The sequence below is a fragment of the Sceloporus occidentalis genome, unplaced genomic scaffold, assembly GCF_023333645.1.
Source record: "Sceloporus occidentalis isolate IW3139 unplaced genomic scaffold, rSceOcc1.0.p SCAF_463, whole genome shotgun sequence".
In the NCBI taxonomy this organism is placed as follows: Eukaryota; Metazoa; Chordata; class Lepidosauria; order Squamata; family Phrynosomatidae; genus Sceloporus; species Sceloporus occidentalis.
The window spans coordinates 201,275-225,640 of NW_028317443.1; the positions used below are offsets into that span (position 1 = coordinate 201,275).

The following is a 24,366-nucleotide window of genomic DNA, read 5'->3' on the forward strand; positions in this document are numbered from 1 at the left end:
ATTAAAAGAACATTAATTCACTGGCTTAAAACCTGGTTCGGATACAGTTGGCTTTGATAAATGCTCAAGGGAATCCCCCAGACTCAGACGTTCTCCCGAGATGAGTTACTAGTGATGAACACCCACACTTTGTTAATGTTGGATGAAAAGCCACCCATGGGACACTGTTAAATAAAGTAAAAATAAAACTGTAATGGTATTTAAGGTTTAACATACTTGCATACATGAGTACTCTTCATTTTGATGTTGGCTGCTTGCATGTCCATCTAACCTGCTTCAGAATATCAAAGAAAGGCAGAGATACGTTGACTTTTGTCATTTTGTGTGGTAGGAGTCAGTGCAAACCTCAGCTAAGGAAATAGTTTGCAGTGTATAGAGACAATATGTATCGTGTTCATATGTCTGTGTGATGATACTGTATCTTGAATAGACTATGTGTAATATTTCCTGTTGCGTGTACGTTTACTATGTAGGCTGTTATAGGCCATCAGTTAAAGAATGATAATTCCCAGAGCAATATTCTATGAAGGACTGCGGCAGATTTTAGATTGCAAACCACTATTTCTAGGTAACAATAAGAGGTGGAAAGCCAGTAACTTTCATTAATCAGGGTTATTCCAGTTTGCTGTCCTATAAGTGCTGTCCCTTCATTCTGTTTAATGAAATGAGAAATGCGTTCACAGTACATACACATATAGGGGGCATTTTTTTCAAACTTAGAACTGCACAGTGCAGTCTGGCCAAGGGTCAGGACATAGGCAGAATGGTGCAGAATCGAGGAGGGGGTAACAGCTAGATAGGGCTGGTGTGTTCTACACATACAAAGGGTTGGGTATCAGCAGAATGAGGTGGAGCGTCGACATGGCTGACACAAGTAGCTGCCAAGTGCGATTTATAGAAATGAAACTTCATGTAATTACTGCTAGTAACACACAGCCTGGTTTAGAATAATCTAATGACAGCCCCTTTTTGTTACTAAATGGGGTAACCAAAAATACTGAAGTTGCATAGAATTTGCATACAGGTCAGAGGACCCGGCATACGCCGCAAGATGACAGAATCTATACTGATTGAAGGTATATCCTGTAGGACCCTTCTTGATCCTTTCAGAGATTTTTGACGGAGCCCACAGACACCCGTACACATACTGTCTACAAGTAACACCGGTGTTTACTCTGATACATGAGCCTCTAACCGTTCCGTCTACTCTGTGGACTCAAACACCTTAATAAGTGAATGCAGCACTGGGAACATCATTCTTAATACTGTTCAGTGCCCAGACCCTTCCCAGAAATACTTCTTTAAGCAAGTAAAAGTTTGTCTCATGTTTCCCAGAACCCTAAATTGCCCTGTGACACTAAATAGACACTGATAGGCTATTGCCATAGAAGCTATACTTTGCGTAATAGAGCACTCAGTGTTTTTTCCAAGGCGGAAGAGCACCAGCAAGCTTTGATTATGTTTACACTATATCACCTTGCATATGATGGGCTCACTTTACTGATTGGAACAATTAAAACAGTTTATATCCTTCATATAGTATTGAATCCCTTTTGTGATATGTCTGTTTTGATCACTCTTAATACGACAAAGTTTTAGTTCTACAAATTGACTATATTTTCATTTGGTAAACCAGTTCTTCCAGTACATAGCTAAAGTATGTCATATTTATCTTTCAAATAAAAGTTTTTGTTATATTTTAAAATAGATTGTAACTGCCCTAATCTTGGTTTATAATTTACATTTCTTTTCAATGCAGGATCTTCAGCTGGACTACGGCCAGGGTCCACAGAGCGGTGGTTTTCTTGGTGGAAGCAAGTGAGTTATATGAGTGATGACATTATCAATGGGTTAGAAAGTGTCCGAGGGCATTATGTACCATTCAAGCTATAGATCTCACAATTCGTAGAAACCTAGACATAGCTTTGAGTGCATTGTTGGAGGGATCTGTCAAATTCATCAAAGTGGTCACCATGAATGTTTTTTGCCATCAATAAGGAAATTCAGATTACCCATTCTATTTCATGTTCACAATATCAAAATTGCTCTATAAAGAAGATTTTGTTGCATAAGCTGGTAAGAAGATCCCTTGATGAACAAGCTCGCTATGCGTAGCTTTGACAGCTAATGCAGAGGCTGGACAGATGACCTGTTGGCTTCCACTTATGGCCAGAGGTGATGTCTGCAGTGTAATACGAGATAGCTTTAGAAGAAGAAATGTGTTTCTGTCCTTGGAGTATGAATTGCTTTCATTAAGATAAGAGCAAGACATAACCTTTTGGGGAGCAGTTGCCGTGAACTTGTGTACGAGGAAGTTAGGTGGGCCAGGTCTTTAACGCAGCTCAGACCTTAGCAATTAGCAGACTTGTTCCTATTACATGCTTGAACCTTTCAAGCACACATTCTATAAATGAAACAGGTATGATGTACTATTTATATGATGAGTTATACATAATACAGTGAGAATAAGCAAATCAGTGATTAATGAACACATCGGTGACGTCTGCGTGGAAGGTGTACTCTCCGATGTGACACAACATATTCTTGCTCTACTACAGACCGTTTTCATTTACAATACGGACGTTGACAACAAGCCGGTAAAAGATGCAAAACCAGAGAACATACAATTGCAGTCATGCTTGTTAAATATTACATTCTTATGACAGTACCCTGGAAGAATCCCACCCAAAATCCCCCCAAAATGTTTGCATGTGTTCCACACAAATGTGATTTTATAATATGTTTCTTTTTAACCCATGGACTGTCATAAACATTGCTTTCTCCATTATCTGGTTCTAAGAGGGTTAATGATCATTATAACTGCTTAGTTAGTGATTGTTGCTCTGTCTAAGTGCCAGATTTACATCCTAAATATGCCTTTTATATTCTTTAACGCTTGAATGACCATTTACAATACAATCTGCCATGATGTTGGGTTACCAGCAGTTGGTAGATGTAAGTGGAATAAAGAAACTAGACTGTATAAACTTAAGGAATGTGTATCAAGTTCTATATACGGTAATATCTGAAAAATGTAATAATCATGTATTTTTATTTTATAGTTAATATGTATTAACTAAACACATGCATGGTGTGCATCCGGTGCATATAATATACTAACTATATGCACATGTAGCTTGGTGGTTTTAATAGTCTGCTATTAGAAACGTTTAGTAGGAATTTGGGACATAAAAGTATGCAAAATAATAATTACAAATATATTTTTAATCGTAAGAAAAGAGCTCCACTGCTTATCAGTGTGCAAAATCCAGCATTCTTAAGAAGTCATGGGCAGCTTTTGTATTGCACAGCACCAGCATGCGCATGACAAATTATCCTTCAGACAGAGCAAAAGAAATCAGGGTTTTCTGTTCCCATCTTTGTTACGTACTTTGTTGAAGAATATCTCGCTTTTTTGAAGATCAGAGCACAAAACAGCTGCAAATAAGGTGAAAACTCTGGAGATCTATAGTTTTTTGCAGATTAATCACAGTGTGAAATTATAATATATACAGAGATGCTTTTTCTTCGCCCAGTTATTCATCTTTTCAAATGGTGTGTGTGTGTATATATATATATATCAACATCTACTCTAAAGAAAAACTGTTATGCGTGGGGTAGAACCATAATCTGTTGTAGGAATGAATCTACTGCTTGAGTTATTTTTTATTGTTTAATTTGTTTAATACATTTTCTTTTTTACATTTTTGGGGGGAGGATCAACTTAAATCATCAAAATCAACGTAATACAACCTACTGTAGCGATAAAAGAAACTAATTTATAAAAGTCATTTTTAGGTCATCAGCAAGAGCAAGCATCTGTTACCCTTTGTATATTTTTCCTTCGTAATAATTGTATTGTTTTCATTTTTGCATTAAAGGAGTCTCTTGAAATCAGTTGAAGAGGAGCTTCACCAACGGTAATCCAGTTTTCTCCATTGTCGTCCCTCTTGTCTCTGTCGCATTTGTTTTTAGTGTTCTCTTTATTGTTCCGACTTTGTAACGCCTCCTTCCCTTCATGTCTGCAATGCAGATGTATCCGAGCTTTAAACTGGTGTGACCTGCATCTGTGCTCCATAGACAAAACAAAGCATAGACAGAGATAACCCAAAAACTCTTTACACCATAGAAAAATAAGGCCCTTGGGTACTGCATGCCATAGTCCTTTCAAAGTAGCTGTAGTCATATCACTAAAGTCCGCTCAGCCATGGTACCTTGTTCATCTCCTCAGGGGACATGTGGCACATTTAGAAGATGATGATGGGGATGATGATGAATCTAAACAGTAAGTTCTTTTCATATATCAGCTTATGGGGTCCCTGCTTCACGCACACACTTTCAAAGTGCGATTCAAGTCGTAAAGGGAAACCTGGGTAAAATACCGTGTTCTGCTCCATGAAGGGGGATATGGTAACTTGCACATCAGCTCTTCTGCATCATGCCTAAAATTGATGGGAAGGTTCTTCAGAAGGTACAGGGAAGCCTTTTTCCTTGATAGCCCTGAGCAGAACCTTCTGATCTATAGGGATGGTGCTTGAGCCTCTATACTTATGCGTGTGCTATGTTACTATTTGCCCCCTGATACAGGAGAAATGGTGATTTTTGCTGTGGCTTCCCTTTAAATACACTGCATTATGCATGTCATCATGAAGCCTTTGCACTAACATTTCCATGTCTATTCTCATTTATTGCTATTTCGTTTAGCACAATTTCAAAGATTTTTTATATAAACAGAATGGGAAATATTTATTTTTACAAACAGATCTTTTCGATACTTGCTTAAGTCGTACATTACAACAGGCAGTAAGAGACATGCTATGTCCTACAGTAAGCAGCTGGGCTATTATAATTATGGAGACAGTCTGTCTTGTTATTAACTGTTCCGTGGAATCACCGAGTGGTTTTCTTAATGTTCCAATGGCTCTTGAATCTGTTCGTCTATAACCTAGATGATGTCTCCTGTAGCACTGTTACAGTTCTCCATATGCTTTCCACTGTCTTTTGATGCTTCTGTTCCTGCTTGTTCTGCGCAAGCTCTTTGTTTCTGATTCATATTTGCTAACAATTTCTTCTGGGGAGTCTGGAACAAACGATGCATAAACGTCATGCCAACTCTTAGCTGCTTGCGAGTTTGCCTTGACATGTTTGTCAAGATAGTTTAATAGTCACGATGGCTTCTTGGTCGACTGCCTTTTTTAATCTTACCAGTGAGGGCATTAAAACGAGACACGGGAGGTTGATAAATTTGTTTTCATAAAATCATTACTGTTAAACCCAATGGGATCTTAAAAGCGTAATATAAATGGATGGAGATCTAACTGCTTACATGAACTGGCTATCTAACTCAAAAGCTGCATGTTGAAATAAGTGCTGCTGTTTATCAGCATTTTCCAGTTATTTCTTAAGGCAACATCACTAAGTTTTGTTAAAGGAACAGTCAATCAACTCAGAAAATGTCTATTGTGTTATACTACAAGCAATGCCAAATAATGAGTAGAACCAGAATTCTAATTTAAACAAAGTATTTGGCCCACTGGTTTGACCATTTTTTTACACATTCCCTTTTTAGAATATCCTTAAATACGAGGATAATAAGGGATAGGCAATATGTCCGTACAAGGACACTGGTGTCCTCGGCAAGGTTTGTGAAGGTCCATAGAAAATCAATAAATTTACCACCACAGACCCCAGTAAATGTCCACCATGAGCAATATTGGTGCCTACCCCTGAGCATAATCATTATGAATGCAATCCTGCAAAACGCAGACCTTTTCCTTCTTCTTATGTGTTAACCCCCAAGGAACTATTACCAAACCCAAATTTCTCAAAACGTTGTGTGCGTTTTGGCTTCCCAGTGGCCACTTTACATATACTTCTGTGAAAACTCAGACATAATTTGGTTTTCCCAGGTCCGAATGTTATCACCCTGTTTTCAGAGATGGGTAAATTTGTTTTTTTTAAAAAAAGAATAGTTTTAGATGGTGATCAACCAGTGATGGCTCCATTGAATGCAACACCTCACGGTCATGCTGTGTGTCATGTGGTAACCAGATAGACATCACTGCATGCAAGAAATTAATGGAATTGTTGGCAAAATCACATTATTTTAATTGTCTCATATTTTATTTTATTTTTTTAACACCTAGCTCAACAATAAAACCTAAGGTGCCCCCACCGCTGCCACCAAAGGTGAGTAATCCTTGAAACTCTAAAACTTATCATAAGGTTGGATGTTTTTTCTCAGGACACTCAGGATTATCAGATATGTGTAGCAGTGATTTATTAACTAGATATCCAAAGGAATTTGGGTTTCACAATGTTACTTTTCTAATAATTTGATCGTCGGTTTCAGATAAATTATTTTAATGCAAAGTTCAGCATTTTAAAGTTACTGATTAAACTGTGATTTTTCCCTGTTATATGTAACATCGTTACCACTGGGGGAACGATATTAGATGAAGTTCAACGAAAACAACTCGAATGTACAAAGGCGTAAATGTATTAAATTATGTTATAAAGAGAATGTATTGGGTAAAATATGTGGTAAAGAGATGATTCAACTGTGGTTAAGAAAAAAAAGGTGAGAGGGAATTTTTGTTTGAAGTTTAGTCTTATCACCATTGAACATTCCATTGGTTGCCTTGGCGGGAAAACACGTTTTCCAAGTAGTCTTCGGAATCACTCTGTATATAATCGTACTCGTGTCACGGCCAATATAGCCTAGATGACTCTCTAGGCTTTGAGCAGGACTACCTCTCTCTCCCAGCACGGAATGGAAATATCCATTTATTAACCGTTTGGGTTTCCAAATCAATCATTGCGAACCTCTCTGTCACCTGAGAGGAAAGACCAGGTTGGGCTGAAATGGTCTGACTGGCACGTGCTGGCATGCGCAGCAGCATTCGCTAATCACTACTTAAGTTCTTCTCGTATGAAATCTGCTGTGCTATGAAAAAGGCCCACAGTCAGCAGATTTTTCTTGCTTCCCCTTCTGCTAAATTGATGTTTCTAGCTGTTCGTGCGAGCCATGCTTCTTCCCCCCTCCGTCTTTTATTTACCTTCAAACATTTAAATCTGAGATTAATGAATTAAGCACAAGTCAACCACGAAAATGTACATTAGCTGACTGTCTAAGAGATAATAGAACCGGCTGCCTGCGGCTGTACACTGCTTTCTATCATATGCGTGGTAAAGGAGTATTTCGCTTGGCCTGTACATAACACTGACGACTTCTACTGAGATAGGCGACAAATCCGGAGCAGATCTGCCTTCGAGGCAATTGCTCAAAGGACCCAAAGACCTTAATGTTCCCTATTCTTTCAGAGGCCTTCGATCAGAGTCATTAACCATAATACAGCTATAAAGGAACAATGAACATAACTAAAGAAGTTACCATCAAACTAGAATTTGACCCAAATCGCTCATATCAAAACCCAGAATGACGATAGTCCTCAAAGCAATCGCTTTTTAATATACCAACAATTTCTGAAGAGGTAAATCGTAAAGTGCTTTTACATGTGGATTCTCAAGGGGAAAATGGGGGATCTTAAGAAGCTGCTTTAGTAATAGCACCCCCATGGTTCCTGAATGTACTAGTTCCCCTAGGTGCGGGACATGTGCCTCCTATAAGAATTGGCTAGATTAGATTTGCATCTTTTTATTTGCAAAAAACGAATATTTCATAATTGACCCACACAATTCATTCTGTCTGTGTGTTTGTAAATCGGTGTATATGCAGAATTGGAGAATGTCCTAAAAAATTGAATTGCATTGACTTTGACAGTAAGTTACTAGACTCTGTCACCCATTATTTTTGTATAATTCAGCTGATGGACATTGTTTATTTTCTAGTTATCTTGAACTATTTAATTCCCTTGTTTGTGTCATTGCAGCCAAAATCTATATTTATACCACAAGAAGCAAATGCACCTGAAGAAGATAACCAAGGAACAATCAAGAGGTGTCCAGTCCCAGAGAGCCCAGCACGGCCAGCATCTTACGTACCTCCAAGACCACCTCCTCCACGGTTACCTTCCTACAAGCCAAATGCATTAGGTAATTTTAATGACAAAAACAACAAAAAGTGTAAACACGTAGAAAAAGACAAAATTGGCCCCAGCATATGGCTGATATCATATAAATAAAATCGGTCACACATCAGCTGGGACAAAAAATGTATCTGGCGCTTATCATTCGCTGCTTGCTTTTTTTTTTTAAGATGCTTGGTATAAAAGTAAGGAACAGTTTTACATTATACATTTTTGTGCTGCTCCCTTTCAAAGGCAGAGAGGAGCAACTTAAGAAAGTGGGATAAATAACTTAACTAGGATTAATTGTGCAACCTGAAAACAAGAAGTCTGAAAGCGTAATAGCTTGTCTTTAGCCATTTTGACTCATTCTATAATTTTCTTTTGTGTGATTGTATTTCATTAAATAATGACGCACGGTTGCCATGTGAGTATGTATGTATGACTTTGGAGCATGTAAACGTGTTCAAGTATACAATTCACATTTAACAATATAAGGACGACGTTCAGTGACTCTTTTCTTTCTTCAGGCAATGGAGTGGGTTCATTCCAGCTTAATGGGGATCGGGAGGCATCTTCGTTAGCCCAACAGGGGGAAAACAGAAGTTCTAAATCACTGAACGTGCCTACGCGGAAAGAAAAAAAGGACCTGCCGGTAAGTGCTGCTACATAAAAAAACATACACATATGGAGTGAATCCAATATATAAATAAAGCAAAGAATGCCAGAATCATGATAATGCTTGTCCTTGTCTTTGACATCGGCACAAACTACATAATAGTGCTTGAATTTATTAAAGACTATTACTCTGCAGCTCTTCAGCATACACCCAGAGAAGTTCAGTGTGGTCAAGTGAATAATCGTAAGGGTGGCAGTAGTCAATAGGGGTCAGGTCATTGTGGTCTACTGGTGGAATAGGAAGATCTGGTCCCATGGAGGTATCTTGGGTCTCCAAGTACCTCATCTTGCTTAAGGTGCAACTGTGGACTTGGTGGAAAAGATGCATTATTTGTAGGATATCAGTTAAAATTCATGACATGCTCTGTCTTAAACATGTGTCAGGGTCATTGTGCTGCAGTAATGGAACAAAAACTACATGTCATCCAGTATACCAAGAAAATGTAGTCTCTGACTGCCTCCATAAACGTTTCCAGCCCTTAAAAGTTGGGTAATTCCTTCTTTGATGGCGTATGTGTAATACCTTTGGTACTTGGGAGTTTGATCCATAAGTGGTTAAAAAAGTGGTTAAAAAATTCTATGTATTTTTTTTAGATAACCCTGCTTATGTATGTATGTTTCTCACCGCTAAACTTACCCTGAGGGAAGATTTCTGCCGCACTTAATTAAATGATGACCAATTAATTTTACACTTATGACTTTTCATGACACGAAAATCCCATTTTTACATCATATTCTAATTATACATATACCATCTTCTGTTTCAGAAACCAATTAGCAATGGACTTCCACCTACGCCTAAAGTGCACGTAAGTGACCTGTTAAGAAACAAGTAATGGCCATTAGCCACTGAACTTAACCTTTTCCTGTAACTGATAGGATCCATCCTGCCACTTTACTAATTTAATCATTTTAGATATTATTATAATGCATTATGGAAAGCAGAGGTGGTATACCATTCTTTAAAGTTATTATTTATTTTAAACAAAACCCCTTCTCATTGGAGAAATTTCCCATGGAACTGTACAGTGATGCTTGTGATGTTATTTGCCTTTTCCTGCTGGGTGAGTAGACAGTACAAATTATTTAACTCAAATCTGCCAGTGCCAAGGGAAGTGTTTCTTTTAACCTCTGGATGATTAATATTAGTGTGGAATAACTTAATAGACGCGGGTCCATAAAACAGACAGATCACAAGGATTATTTGTCTGCTTAGGCAACTATAAGCCTTCTGCTAATATCTGATGTGTTTAATCGTGTAATAATGGTGGCCATATCCAGAGGATCTTGAACAATATACTATTGTATATAGAGGAAAGATGACCACTGGGCAGCTTCCTGTTATGCATGGCAGCTGGGATTAGTGACCTCATGTCACATCCATGACAACATAGGAACAAGGAAAAAGCAAATCCAGCTTCTGCTCGATTCTGAAATAGGGTTATGTTTATCGCACCATTATATATATATATATATATAATGTGTATATATATATATATTTATTTATTTATTTTCTGCCTTAATTACTGCTAAACATCCCCATATTGTCTGTATGCAGTTAATGATTTTTTTTTTATATTTCTTATAATTTATTTAAATTTTGTCTTTTTTTTATTTTTTTTATTTTTTTTTTTACTTTTTTTCTATTGAAATGGTTATAGTGCCATCTACTGTCTGGCTTTATTATTTTGTTTTTGGGTTTTTTTTCCAAAAAATTCAGAATTTCTACAAGCTGGCATCTCCAAAAACATAGTACACATATGAAAATATGTTAATTTGATACAGATTACGCAACAAGCTTTGTGTTGGTGTGAATCTGTTGGAGCAGATTCACATAACGAGTTGTAACTTTTAATGGCAGCAGGTTAACAAGGAACAGTCATAGCATTTAAAAAATGTATTACATTAGACACCTATTCTTTTCTTCTGTGTTCCAAAGTGTTGCCCTGTTTTACATTATTGAAGCATGGGTATAAACACACAAGGTGAATTTTGTATAAAGGAGTATAACAGATCTCCATTAACTATCAATTAAGACGGACTGGTTCAGTGAGCTTCTCCTGCAAGAAAGTCGTAGTTGACCGTGTCAGTTGAGGTTTTTTTTCCCTCATGCCCCCATCCGTTTGCTCTTTTACTCTTATGGCAACAGTCATCTATGCAGAGTGCTGACCAGCTGATACGATGTGCCGTTCTGTCTTCTTGTCACTCCATTTAATGTGGCAGGAAGATGTGTTCTATATGGATGAACTGAGATGAACTCTTCTGCCGAATAACCTGTTTAAAAGGGCACTCTTCTACTTCCAACGCAAATTCTACTTTGTAAAGAAAAAGCAAGACTAAATTTAGACTAGATTTAGTGCCGGTAAACTTTGTTTTTACACAATAAAAAAAACACCATTACATTTATATATAAATAAATGGGTGATGGATCTTCAGTAAAATGATTGAATGGTCCCAATTAACCAATCATTTATAAGAACTATAATTAAGTTATGAATTACCTTAAAAGCACAGAGGGCCATATTTAACTGTCAAAACTGATTTATACCCCCCACTGGGTTATTTGCATTTTGCAGTAAGACCTCTAAACACTTTGTGATTTAATTTAAATAGGATGGAGAGATGCAGGGTTTAAAATTCACTGTTTTCATTTGCTTTTAATTTGGCTGGTTGGGGGATTGATTTATCTTGGAGATACAAGTTGTAGGGTTGACAGGAGAATGGCTTTGATGATGGAGGAATCTATCAATAGCAAACCAATGCCCTCTTGGTGTAGGACTTGAAAGTAGACTCCGCTTCGTATCATCTTTTTGTAGATGTTTTGCGTTAATGCCTTTTTGCATAGAGTCATGGTTACTCACTAGGTTATAAGTTAATGGTTAATTGTCTAGTCTCTCTGCACATGTTTCTATCTGTAGTAGGAGAGCAGGCATTGGCATGAGGCCAATAGTTAATTAGTTGATGGGTGTAGTCCATACACAGGGAACACGGAAAGGCAATTCATAGTGAACCAAAAATTAATTAAAACAAAAGGACATATGTGATACATGTTAATATTTTTCTGAAAAAGACACAATATATCCATTGCAAATAAAGCATATTGTAGCAATACGGTAATGTAATATACATCATGGTATTAGTATGTCAATGTATCACGAATGAAGAGCACTATGCATAGGAAAAAAAGTAAAATATTTTATAGTTTAGGCTCAACAATACAATATATTTATATTGCCTTGATCTTGTTAACTATCTATCTATCTATCTATCTATCTATCTATCTATATATATATATATATATATATATATATATATGTGTGTGTCATATAATGTACATAATAAATACATTTATTATGTATTATATGTGTGAATGCATACATTATTGTCATGTCTAAAAAGGTGATTGAGGAAGCTATAGAACCATAGACTTTGATGGCAGATGAGAACCATTCGGCTTAATATCTTATGGAGAGGCAACCAACCTTAAGTCAGTGCCCACCGTTGATGCCGGGTACACTTGGTGGGGAGTCCACCCCCACCTTAGACCATACAGAGTCCAGAAACGTATAACTGGAGACATAATGCTGTGTACACACATAGAAAATTGAGATTGTCTTCACTCCTAACGCTCAGAGACATTTGGTCCAAAGGCTAGCCCATTTTTCCTAGAGACGCCAAACATAATCAGTCCTTGGTCTTGTCTTAGATTCAGGATAGCTTTGTGCCTATTCAAAAGCGTATTAACGTCCTGCTTAAGCTGTCTGTGGGAAACCATCCCAATCGTTAAAGAGGGGACATGGGGAATGAAGAGAAAATTGCCCTGAATGCTCTGTGCTGATGGACGTCAAAGCTAGAAGATATATCTGAATAACCTAAAAACTGAGCGTTAAATAATAAGCGATAAATGGTTTACAGTGTTGGATTCACTTGTGGTTTCATCCTAGATAGATCCTCTGTACAGATTCATATCGAGAATTACTATATAATTAATTCTAAAGTAACATTGATTGCTCAGACACATCTCTAACGTTATAATGTAAAACTGTTCATTCAGATCAAGTTAAGGGCATTTCCCAAAATAATTGTGAGGTTATCATAAAATCATTATCTACAGATGCAGCACTTTAAATGGACGCTCAGTTCCTTGCTAACTAAGCTGAATCTTATTAAAGTGTAACCAAAAGACTTATCACTTGTTAAGAATGATGCAGTCTAGCTGTAGCTGAGCGTACTGCCCCAGGATCCTCATACACACCGTGTATCCCATCAGCCACAGACAGGTGTACGTCAGTCAGGTTTACTTAACTTAATATAAGTAAGACCATAGCAAACTGATCTTCAAAATCCACTTGTTATGATCAGCATGGAGAATTGATGTCCTCTGCTAAGCTGTCTACAGTCAGCTACAGATTAATTGTATACGTCCAATATTCACGCATTGCCTGCGACTTATCCGGTTACATATACCTGTATGTATTAAAAAGCAAAATATGAAATCAGATACCGCATTACTTTTACCATTTTCAAAGTTTTTTCCTCATCTGTCTCAGAAAGTAGTAATATCTAACCCTGATTGTGGCTGCAGGTTTTTAATGTATTATTTCCCCCTTGTGGTCACGGATCAAAAAGTAGACCCCTGCCACTCTACTTAACCAAGGACACTAGGTTTTGAAGACATTTGGCTCTACCCAATTCTTGTCCTCTTTCTGGCATAATAGGAATTAGCTATAGCCATCTTCACAGCCTTTTCTTCATATGCGCCAGGAATAGGATCAGTCTAGGTGAGCCATGGTGACTTTCCCATGTATGGACCTGGAGACCACAATTTGAGCACTGTACACAATACGTATTTCTCACACGTGGTCTTTATAATGATACTTTCAGGCAAATTTAGAATCTAAAGAGTTTTTCCATCCAATGGATGTACCAGTAATTTTTTTCTGCTGGAAATACTTAGTAACATGCTTCCATTGATAGATTGTTCGTTGTGTAGGTAGAAAGCTTGTGAGGAGCATTTTTACACATTTTACTTTTTAAGCAGCAATAAACCCAGGTGTGATGAAACATGACTTTAATAGTTGCAGTTTACTGAAAGAGTAAGTCACATTTTAAGATAATTTCTATTTTCGCACTTTAGCACTCGTGTTAGTAAGGTCTAATGTGGGTCATTACTCCAGCATGAGGCAGATGTTTGATATCAGCAGCCATCTCTGACTCATCGCTACTTTTTCTATGATCATCCCAAGCTGAAGGTTGTTTTGTGTTCATGCTGCCAGCTAGATTGGAATATGTAGAAGAATTATTGCCTGCTACCGCTCAATTATAAGAACATGAGGAAATGCAAAAGACCAGTATAGATGAAAATAGATTTGACAAAATTTATGTGGTGTGTGTTTTTAAAACACTTAACGCAAATCTCATTTCAATGAAATACTCCATTAAGAATATTTTACATAAAAGCGGCATCTGTGCTTTGGTTTCGTCAAAGCCGATTCTCCAGCTAAGCATAGCGACGGTAGAAATAAACCATGTCACGCTTTAAAAGTCAAGAAAACGAGTCATTAATTGTAGCGATAGAGACTGCCAGCAACATATTGCAGGCCCCAGTTATTCATAGCAAATCAATCAGAATGTGTTGAAAACATATGGGGTATTAAGAGCCTGGGATCTATGAGGGCCAAAAATTCTAATTAATGTTTTTCAACCCTTAGAGAAGAATAATTGTCCAAGAAACTGGTGTAGTTTGGGTACGTAGCCATAGCTGCAAGCTGTGAGGCTTGACCCCGAGTCGCAGGGAGACAGGGGAGATTCTCACACACACACACGCAAAGGGTATTTGCTTGATGGACATGGTCAGCAACAATACTTAACGATGCTCAATTGGTACTAAGGGGCCCAAAGTGTGCCAAGAAAATTTCCCCCACACCATTACACCGCCACCAGCCTGAACCGTTGATACGAGGCAGGATGGATCCATGCTTGTTGTTTACGCCAAAGTCTGACCCTGCCAACTAAATGTCGCAGCTGGAATCGAGACTCGTCAGACCAGGCAACGTTCTTCCAGTCTTTCATTGTCCAATTTTGGTGATCCTGTGCGAATTGTAGCCTCAGTTTCCTGTTCTTAGCTGACAGGAGTGGTACCCGGTGTTGTCTTCTGCTGCTGTAGCCCATCTGCTTCAAGGTTCGATGTGTTGTGCGGTCAGATATGGTATTCTGCATACTGTGGGTGTAAGGAGTGGTTATTTGGGTTACTGTTGCCTTTCTGTCATCTCGAACCAGTCTGCCCATTCTCCTCTGACATCAACAAGGCTTTTTCGTCCACACATATCCCTAGTAATGTGCATAGTGCTCTAGGTCAGAAAAGTACCACCCGTTATTGTCTGACATCTGGCTTGGAAAGGCGACAACCATAGAAAACACCAAGGAGAACTTTACATAACTGCTCTTCTGCTTCAAGTACCAAAAACCTACTTGGAACAGAATGGGTGAATAATACAGGGCCATTGAATTATGCATTACACAGGGCCAGTTCAGCCCTTGTTGGCTTTTCATAATGAAGCGAGGGAGTGGAAACCACAACCCCAATGACAGATACTGACAATAAAAGTACAATAATGGTGCAATTGGTGTTTTAAACAACCCTTTCTAGCCCGCAGAAGTTTATTGGATGTATAGCACTCTTCTCTTCTCTTCTCTTGAAATACTGTGCAGTTTCTTAGGAAATTTTAATTGAAATATTTTCTTATTCAACAGATGGGTGCATGTTTTTCCAAAGTATTTAATGGTTGCCCTTTGAGGATTCATTGTGCGACTTCCTGGATAAATCCAGATACAAGAGGTAAAAGTAACTTTAAAGCCAGTAAACAAACTCATGCTTAGATCTGATTTTTGTTTTTAAGATGTTGCCCTTATCTTGCCTTTAAGGCATGTGCCTTATATCAAATATATATACCTTATATCCAATATTCTCAAGTTACTTTACTGGTAGATTAGAAATCGCTTTATAGTGTAAGACAGACCTGTACAAATTTGAAATCTTATTATTTTATGTTGCATTGTTTTCTGTGGATCACCCCCCCCAAACACTTCAAAGGGGGGTGCTCACCTTTCAGTACATATGATAGCTGGATTTTCCCTTTCAAAGTTCATGACTTCCTTAAGTTGCTCACAGAGCAATATATTCAAAAGCTAAATATTGAAATTTTGTGTACAGTATATTTAACCTTTGTTATGTCCTGAATTGCAGATCAGTATCTGATATTTGGCGCAGAGGAAGGGATTTACACCTTGAATCTTAATGAGCTGCATGAAACGTCAATGGAGCAGGTACAGTAACCTCATGTGATGTCCTCAGATGCATTATATCAGCTCAAGTAGAACACCATTTGAACAGAAGAAGAGCATTCTGTCAAATGTGTACGAGAGAAGTTCATTAAATTGTTATCTTAGTGAGAATCTGGGTTTGCTGCTGGGTTTGAATTGATTCAGTTGACCAGAAATTGTTGAGAGACCTCTCAGAACATTCTGCTGCTGTTCCCATGATGCACACGCAGCACGTGGCACTCCATTTTTCCCTGTTGGGATTGTTGGGGACCACTCACTCAGCTTCAGCTCACCTCCCAAGATTCTAGGTTTTAGCCTCCCAATACCAGTTGAGGAGATCCTTGTATATCCCCTGACCTGGTCTAGGGTGCTTTCAGATCAATGGAGGTCTGTGCTGTTAGACCTTTACTGGAGCTCCGATGTGGCCACTTCACTACACTCTGAAGCTGAGCGCTGAGAGATGGCTCTTTTGGTATGGTGAGTGGCTGGTCCTGTCTCTGACCACATTCCCTCCCGGGGCCACTCGTGCCTGAAATGTTGAGGTCTGCGGTAGTGTCACCTACACTTTTTCATCTTAACTGTTTACATGTATATAGTGTACATGGATTAAGTATGTTGAAAGGAGACAACATTTTTCTAGCCCAAATGACGTGCTTCTCAGCCATCCCACGTGCATATTCCTATCCAATGCTCTCATCTAGATGAGTTCCCTTCACAATATACCATTTTATTAGACTTGTCTTGATATTTGTCCTAACATTTTATTATTTTGATGTTTTTCTTCAGCTTTTCCCAAGAAGATGTACCTGGTTATATGTAATGAATAACTGCCTTCTTTCAATATCTGGTAGGCAAATGCATCCATATTTTGTATTTTAATACATATAATAGACTTTTATCATACCTGTTCAGAAATAACCTCTCCTAAAACTGTAGGAGAACCGAATCATATAAACCTTTTTTACTTTACTTTTTTTACTCATTCAGTCTAACATATGAGATAAGGAACCAACCTCGCCTTTAGCCTCTTTATAATAGTGCCCTACATCTCCTATGTTCTTATACGGTAGCTAAGACGTTCTAAATCATAAATAAGAGGTATTGGACACCTCTCACGGTGACATTTAGTTTGTGAAGCACTATTCCCCTATTGTGATTAAATTTCATTCCTTCCCGCAGGAAAAGCTTCACAACTTTATTCACACAACCTTCCGGGCCTGTTTGATTATGCAAGGCAGATGCAGAAATTGCCTGTCGCCATTCCAGCCCACAAGCTTCCCGACCGGATACTCCCCAGGTGGGTGCAGGGCTGCGTATTTGGATATTCCTTTTCAGGAGATATTCAGCTCCACTGTTTAATTTCCTCTGATTATTAAGAATGTCGAGATCTTCTCACGTGAGCATCAGTGGATGTTAGAAGTGGATCCTGACATCCCGTGATCACGAACCCCAGCGTTGTCCTTATGTTAAAGTATATTAACTGCCATACCAGCCATCAGATGGGTTTAATGCCCATGTAAACCAACTCATCTCTACATGGTTGGGCTGGATTCTTTTTTTTTTTTTTTTGCCACGAAGAATATACAGGGATATAACAGGTTATAACAACAGGCTTAGTTCTAGCTTATTGATGCAGTTAGAATGCAGAGTGCCATTTTGGAGTCAAGAAGGAAATGGTTCTAGTTTTTTGAGTTGGAAATGTGAGATTTTTGTCTTCTGAATCAATGGCAAGGGTTGCCTTTCATGAACCTGTTCTTTTCAAGTTGCCATGTTACAGTTATGAGCCGGATACTCCTATCTAAAACCCTACAGACTGCATAGCAAATAAAATGGGTTCTTGTAATACAAATGTGATGATTTTTTTTCTTCATACTCTTCGGAGGGCTAGTTACTTTGCGCAAACAGCGTGCTCAAATATTTGTTATTGATGTGAGGACAGTTTGGGAACATGTGGCACCGTTTTTAAATGAAAGATTATGTTTTTTAATTGTTGGTCAGCCATCATGAAATGCCTTAAGCATCCTGGGGTCGACGGTGACAGGACTGTTGTGAGGATGGTGTGACAGACTGATTCTCTGCTGTGAAAAATTGCCAGGGGCTGTTTTTTTTAACGGCATACACTGCTTAGGGCAATATTAAAGCAGCGGAAATGTTCTGTACAGAATAATGTGGCAGAATATTGTCGTCATATAAAAACCCTATATAGTCTCTAAAAGAAAGTTTAACTTTTCATCTGCTGATTTATTGGCAATCCCGCCCACAAAGTGGTGTAAAGGGGATCGTATCACATTCTGTTCTTATAAGGTAATTTAATATGCATTCCATTTAAATAACAATATAAAAATTTCGGGTTTTGGGAGCTGCCATCTTGCTCCGTCATTACATATGGTATAATGTCAGCTTTTGACAATAGTCGTTTGAACCCTGTTTGGGTGACTGCTTTAATTTAGCTATGATATTGTTGTGTTTTGCTTTAAAACATTTATAGCTTTGTCTATGTGTGTTGCAATCAGTGTGACAACGTTACAAAGTTACGACCATACAAGTTACGTACTAGTTGTACACGCAACCTGACCTCCATACAAGAAGACAAGCCACCTGCTACTGGTCCATGTCGCTGATAACTACAGTGCAAATGTATTGTCGCAGTAAATACATTTAAAGTTTTAGTGGCAAATGTAGCTGCAAGAAATACCCGCAGACATTAAAGAGGTTGATTCGGAATGCATTGCAATACAAGATAGCTGTTAAAATAGCTGGTTGAGAGACTCTTGGATCTCTGTTCTGCATTGACTTATTATGATTTATTGATGTTTTGCAGGAAGTTTGCTGTTTCTGCAAAAATCCCTGATACAAAATGGTGTCAGAAGTGCTGTGTTGGTAAGTCTGATTTATTTCTCACTGAATGTGTGTGGTGCATACGGTGTAAAGGCAAGTTCCATGAGAAGACTGTTAAAATAAGTAGTTACGTATTTATACTGCCCCATGTTTTGGATAGGGTGGCATCACCCTTTAAATTTTAAGAACTTGTCTTCCTCCGTAAACATGAGCAAGCAAGCAATAGCGACACAGCTACATTTAACTTCTCCTTCTTCTTCATGGTCTTGAGAGCGTGGTAGATAAGTGGAACAGCCTCCCAACAGAAGTTCTAGAGGTTAATACAGTGAGGAAACACGCATGGGATAGGCACATACCTATCCTGACAAGACCAAGGAACACATTTAACATTTGAGTTTTTTACTGCAGGAAAATATACACAGACTGGATGGGCCAAATGGCTCAACTGTCAAATTCTGTTACATATATATCATTCCTATGTTTTTCAGCAGTGGCACTGCCAATGCTATAGAACAACTCATAAATATATGTATATATATATATATATATATATAGAGCTCAGTTTTTACATATTAGTACTGTATGTATGTAAGTATTGAAATGGTTTCAAGTGAAGCCTCTGTATAATTTGTGTGGATACACCAAGCAAACACTCTCTGTACTGTCGCTGTCTTTTGATGGCTTTTATGGATTTTGTCTTGGACCAGCGTTCTTCAAACGTTTTTTTCCTGTGTGTAATAATATCCGACGCAGACCCAGACAGATGGCTCTGCATGTTTGCCTTTGCTGCAGAGCAGGTCCATCAGTGTGTGTCTTCCAAATGAATACACGCAGCCACGCACTGTGCCAGAGTGTTTGGCTAGTGGCCACCCTTATATTATTTAGCGGCCACTGGCCTTAAAAGTGCCAGGGCCATATACTGTAGATCCGGATACAGCTGACATGTTAATCTAGTAAGGGGCAGAACTATCCACTGCCAATGTACCCACTATGTAAAGGAGAAGGTTTAAGAGGGTAAACCTACCCACTTGCTTCAAATTAACCGACACCTGAAGGTTCAGACTGACTTAAGTGACTTAACGAGATAAAATAATAGAGCGAATAAAATAGTGAGGTCGGTATTCCAATCATGGAACTATTTCATAATTAAGAAACAAATGAGAAAGCCTGTTGGTTCTCCCCTTTTCCACTTTTATTTAGTCTTTTCTATCTCTTTTTTTCTTGCTTTTTTCTTAAACCTGCCGTTTTTTCCCCCAAAACTGCTATTGAGATCAGGGCTGGGAAGCGATAGAATGTGCCGTGCACGTTTCTTCCGTTCCACCTGCCCTCGCTGTACTGAGTGGATGTGATGTCACTTCCTGGCACTTCCTATGACCTCTTTAGTACTTGCGGTTCAAACCAGAAGATTAGGTATAATTAGGCTTTTCATTAGTACATATATCTATATACAGGAAAATTGTATCAAGTCTGGATGTATGTTGGGTTAAAGGTGTTATCTCTAGACAGGGGAGGGATGGTACCGTTTTGGCCTGGGGGGGGCACTCAGATCCGAGGGCTCGGTAACAGCACTGGCACGCGTTTTCCACACTCTCACACTAACACACTCATGCTACAAACATATTACACTAACATACACGAGCACACATTTACATACTTATGCCAACACACATACATGCACATGCTAACACACACTTACACATAGACACACAGTCATGCTCACACTCGCTCTACACACTCATGCTAACACATGCACATTCACTGTAACATACATGCATGCATACATACTCGCTCCCTCTCTCTCTTATCGCTCTCACTCCCTTCCTCTCACTCCCTTAGCTTTCTGGATGCTTCTTTCTCGGACAGTGTGTGCAAGCAGTCATGCTTTCACTGCAGGGTCCTGGTTGACCTTTCCACATTCCCACTTCCACGAGTGGGCTGCTCCAAATCCGCAATTGCTATTGCAATTGATATTATTTATAATGAGACAGACATTGCAGACTGTTAATATATATTCAACACATTTGTAAATCTAGTGTGGAAAGGGAGTGCCAGAAAAGCTGTTGGAATGGAGTATGCAGTTAGCACTTATCTACTTTGTAGATGCAGGTTAAACATTTATTCCAGAAGACGTGTCTGACAATGTGATGCTTCTAACAAGCAAAAGCATACCAGGCTCTGTTCTTCCTTTGGGGCTTATAGGGCACAGCCTCAGCCATAATCTTTATCCTATTCAGGGCTGTGGTAGGATAAATTTTCTATTTTTAATCATTTTCTAAATTATTTTCGCCAGGGTTCCATCTACTTGCAGGTTATACCGATATTAGATTATACTGAACTGATATGCAACTACCGATGGGATATCTCAATTAACATTTCTACGAGAGACCCTTCACATCGTTATCTATGTTGATGTTTAATAATTAATAGTAAACGTTAAGTTCAATTATATGGTTCCTTATACCGTATACAGTAGTATAGTTATGCTCCCTAGTGTTGCTTCCTACTTCGAAGAGAGACACTGATTTATAATTAAAATCTTTCCTGGAAATCCTGAAGTTGACAAATGGATATTTCAGTGAGGGGTACGAGAGGTAAAAATAGAGCATTGACAGGGACATTAGAATTTCAATTATGAACACTAGGGCATTCCATGCGATTTTTCATGGACTCTAAAGGGATACACAGCCTTTAAACTGCTTTTTCCAGTTCCTGGAAGAGCACTTTGTGGCAATGTGTAAGCGCGTCCGCTATGCGTAAAACCAATACATGTCTAGCTTTCATACTCATCCTTGATTTGGTTTAATGCTGGAAGAAATGTCCAGCTGTATCCATTTGGGACAAGAGGTTCTTAGAAACGTTTCCATGCCGTAGACCCTTTAGAAGGACTATCTTTTGTCTTTTTCTGATATTTTTAGCACATTTTCTCTCCTATCCTCACATTAATATGTATGTATTTCTCTTATAAGGAGAAAAAGACGTTCAAATTCTTCATGCAACGTCCAGTTCTGGCACTTTACTTGCAAATCATCCTACTATTTCTTGGCTTTCATTGATGTATAGGATGCAAGGTTATCGATTCTCATTATATTCTTCATTTGCCAACACACTGCGTCCTTTCTGTGCCCAGTCTGTTCGCACTTATTGAGGTTGTAGTGCAAGTAATTGTGTTACACATAAAGTGAGTGGTGATAGAACTACACACATACTCAACAAAGTGTAGAGGATAACAAAAGTCTGTACGTTATTCCAGTCTCTCGCCGATCAGTTGTACTACATCCGGGTTTGTGGCAGACATTAGTAAATGACTTATAGGCGCAATTCTTGACAAGATACCTGCTTCTGGGTACATGTTATGTGATGATTGAAAAATGGAGCTGCAACACGTCGTCACAAAAAGGTTAAGCCAAAGGTAGTATTCTGAAATGTTTATTTTTAATGTGCGATTCTCTCCTCTGTTTACAGTGAGGAATCCTTACACAAGCCATAAGTACCTGTGTGGAGCCCTGCAGTCCAGCATTATATTGTTAGAATGGGTTGAACAAATGCAGAAGTTTATGCTAATCAAGGTGAGTGTGACCTTATTATGTTTAAGGAAAGACCCCCATCCTACACTAGCAGTGAGTTCTTCTTGGATAGGGCTGCAATCACGTGGGTAATGGGGTCTACACACCAAAGGAGTTTGCAGGACAGTTAGAAACTTCAGCGTTCTGATATCACTTTGCATTATCTACGGCCGACCTCATTCACATTCTCCTACGAGGAGGTTTTAGTTGGCCCTGTACAATGCATAGTTAATGTCGGGGATTTCTTTTATCTGTTCTTTGCTGCTTGTTAAAGAATTAACAGCCCCAAAATTGCTCCAGGTTTGCCTTGCCTAGATGGTCCCGTCTGTTTTCAGGCATCAAAGAAGCAAGCGCTCGGCTTAAAAATCAGCACTTCACGTTAAAGCGCCACTGCCTTAGTCTCCCACCACTTGGTTACATGTGCTTGCAATTCAGTAGGCACCATTGGAGTAATTACTAGTTTTCAATGCATTAGTGACATTCGGGATTGAACTTTGCTGCGGTGCATCCATCAGACTGGCAAGCTATACTTTTAAATCTACTGGATCATTGCAGGGGACAGGGACAAAAGGCTCAGCAGCAAATGTCACAGACAATAATAGTGCGCGGCACTCGGGGGATGGTGGTTTTTGGCAACAAAAATATTTTTGATAGTACTGTTCATTTCAAAAAGTGTAACAATATATATATAATTCTGTCATTTTCTTCTTCACCGTCTGATCTAGTAAATGATTTCATCTGTTATTGTTTGTACGCATTAGTAAAAGTGCTTCTAAAAGTTTTGATTTTAATCACGAAAAGATAGGCTCCCATTTATGGAGCCGTTAATTGTAGTTTGCTGACGTCTATATCTTAGCATTACGGCTGCATCTGGAGTATTTCATTTTATTTAATCAGAAAATTACCGCAGGTTTTTTTTCTTTCTTACAGTAAATGGCATTAAAGTAATGCATGCTAGAGTAATAGTGGCGGCTCTCATTCAGGGACCTTCGCTAACAGTTTAGTATTGATTGAAAGTCCGTTGTGTACTTCCTTTAAAAGTGGGCCTGTCATCGATGACAGGGTGATCTTCATGTAAATTGTACAGTTTACTTTGTTCTAGCAAGCAGAGATCACTCATCCATTACAGAATGCTGTCAGTGGCACATATTGAGCACTGCACAGCATGGATTATGGGATCCGTACACAGCCCACCCAGCAGATATATATATATATATATATATATATATATATATATATATATATATAGTGGTTTTATCTCTATACAGACAATAGATAAAACATTTCATTCAATCTTGCTTGTCCTCTTCTAGTTATGACTGGATCTGGAATACTTTGTTTTATTCCTGATATCTGCATCATTCCGCAATCTACATGCCGCCTTGGCATTGCACTTGACTTGCTGCTCTCCTTCACGCCTTGCATGCAGTCACTTAGACAATTCTTCCTCCTCCGCCATCTGTGAAACATCCAAAGAGTTTGTCCTTTCCCACACAATGCATTATTAAAATTACATTCCTACATACAGCCCTAAAGAACACTCTCCTATTTTCCCTCAAATTGCTTCTCACCTGAAGTGTCATCACTTTTCCCCCCACTCACTCGAGCCGTACCTAATCTTTGGAATTCCATACCTTGTTCAAACTCTACTCTACTAAATCCAGCTTTAATGCCTACTAAAAACCCACTTGTACAATCTATCCATTTAATATGCACAGCCACAATCCTAAAAGAAACCAACCAACCCTGCGCATTCCCAATCTCCAGGCCGCCGACTTGTTCGTATGGCCTTTACTACAATCAAACCATCTTCACCCAAGCAGTCCCTGACCTTCTGCCTCATTCCCCATCAAGCTTCTTATAAACTGATATCTGTATCAGTATGAAACAGGTGGATCAGCTGGGATCCCATGGCGTTCCTCCCATGCTGCCCATCC

The 24,366-nt window shown here is 38.7% G+C and overlaps 1 protein-coding gene across 2 annotated transcripts in view; it reads left to right on the forward strand.

The window, feature by feature from the left end:
- The window catches only part of LOC149271754 (mitogen-activated protein kinase kinase kinase kinase 3-like), a 107,325-nt gene that overhangs the window by 78,468 nt on the left and 4,491 nt on the right, over nt 1-24,366 (forward strand). For both annotated transcript variants that reach the window (XM_089507142.1, XM_089507143.1), the window contains 13 exons: nt 1,760-1,818; nt 3,882-3,920; nt 4,232-4,285; nt 6,147-6,189; nt 7,893-8,055; nt 8,558-8,682; nt 9,473-9,514; nt 15,459-15,543; nt 15,952-16,031; nt 16,815-16,875; nt 17,208-17,325; nt 18,850-18,908; nt 22,329-22,432. In XM_089507142.1, coding sequence (XP_089363268.1) covers nt 1,760-1,818; nt 3,882-3,920; nt 4,232-4,285; nt 6,147-6,189; nt 7,893-8,055; nt 8,558-8,682; nt 9,473-9,514; nt 15,459-15,543; nt 15,952-16,031; nt 16,815-16,875; nt 17,208-17,325; nt 18,850-18,908; nt 22,329-22,432 — 1,032 coding nt within the window. The remainder of the gene's footprint in view (nt 1-1,759; nt 1,819-3,881; nt 3,921-4,231; nt 4,286-6,146; nt 6,190-7,892; nt 8,056-8,557; nt 8,683-9,472; nt 9,515-15,458; nt 15,544-15,951; nt 16,032-16,814; nt 16,876-17,207; nt 17,326-18,849; nt 18,909-22,328; nt 22,433-24,366) is intronic.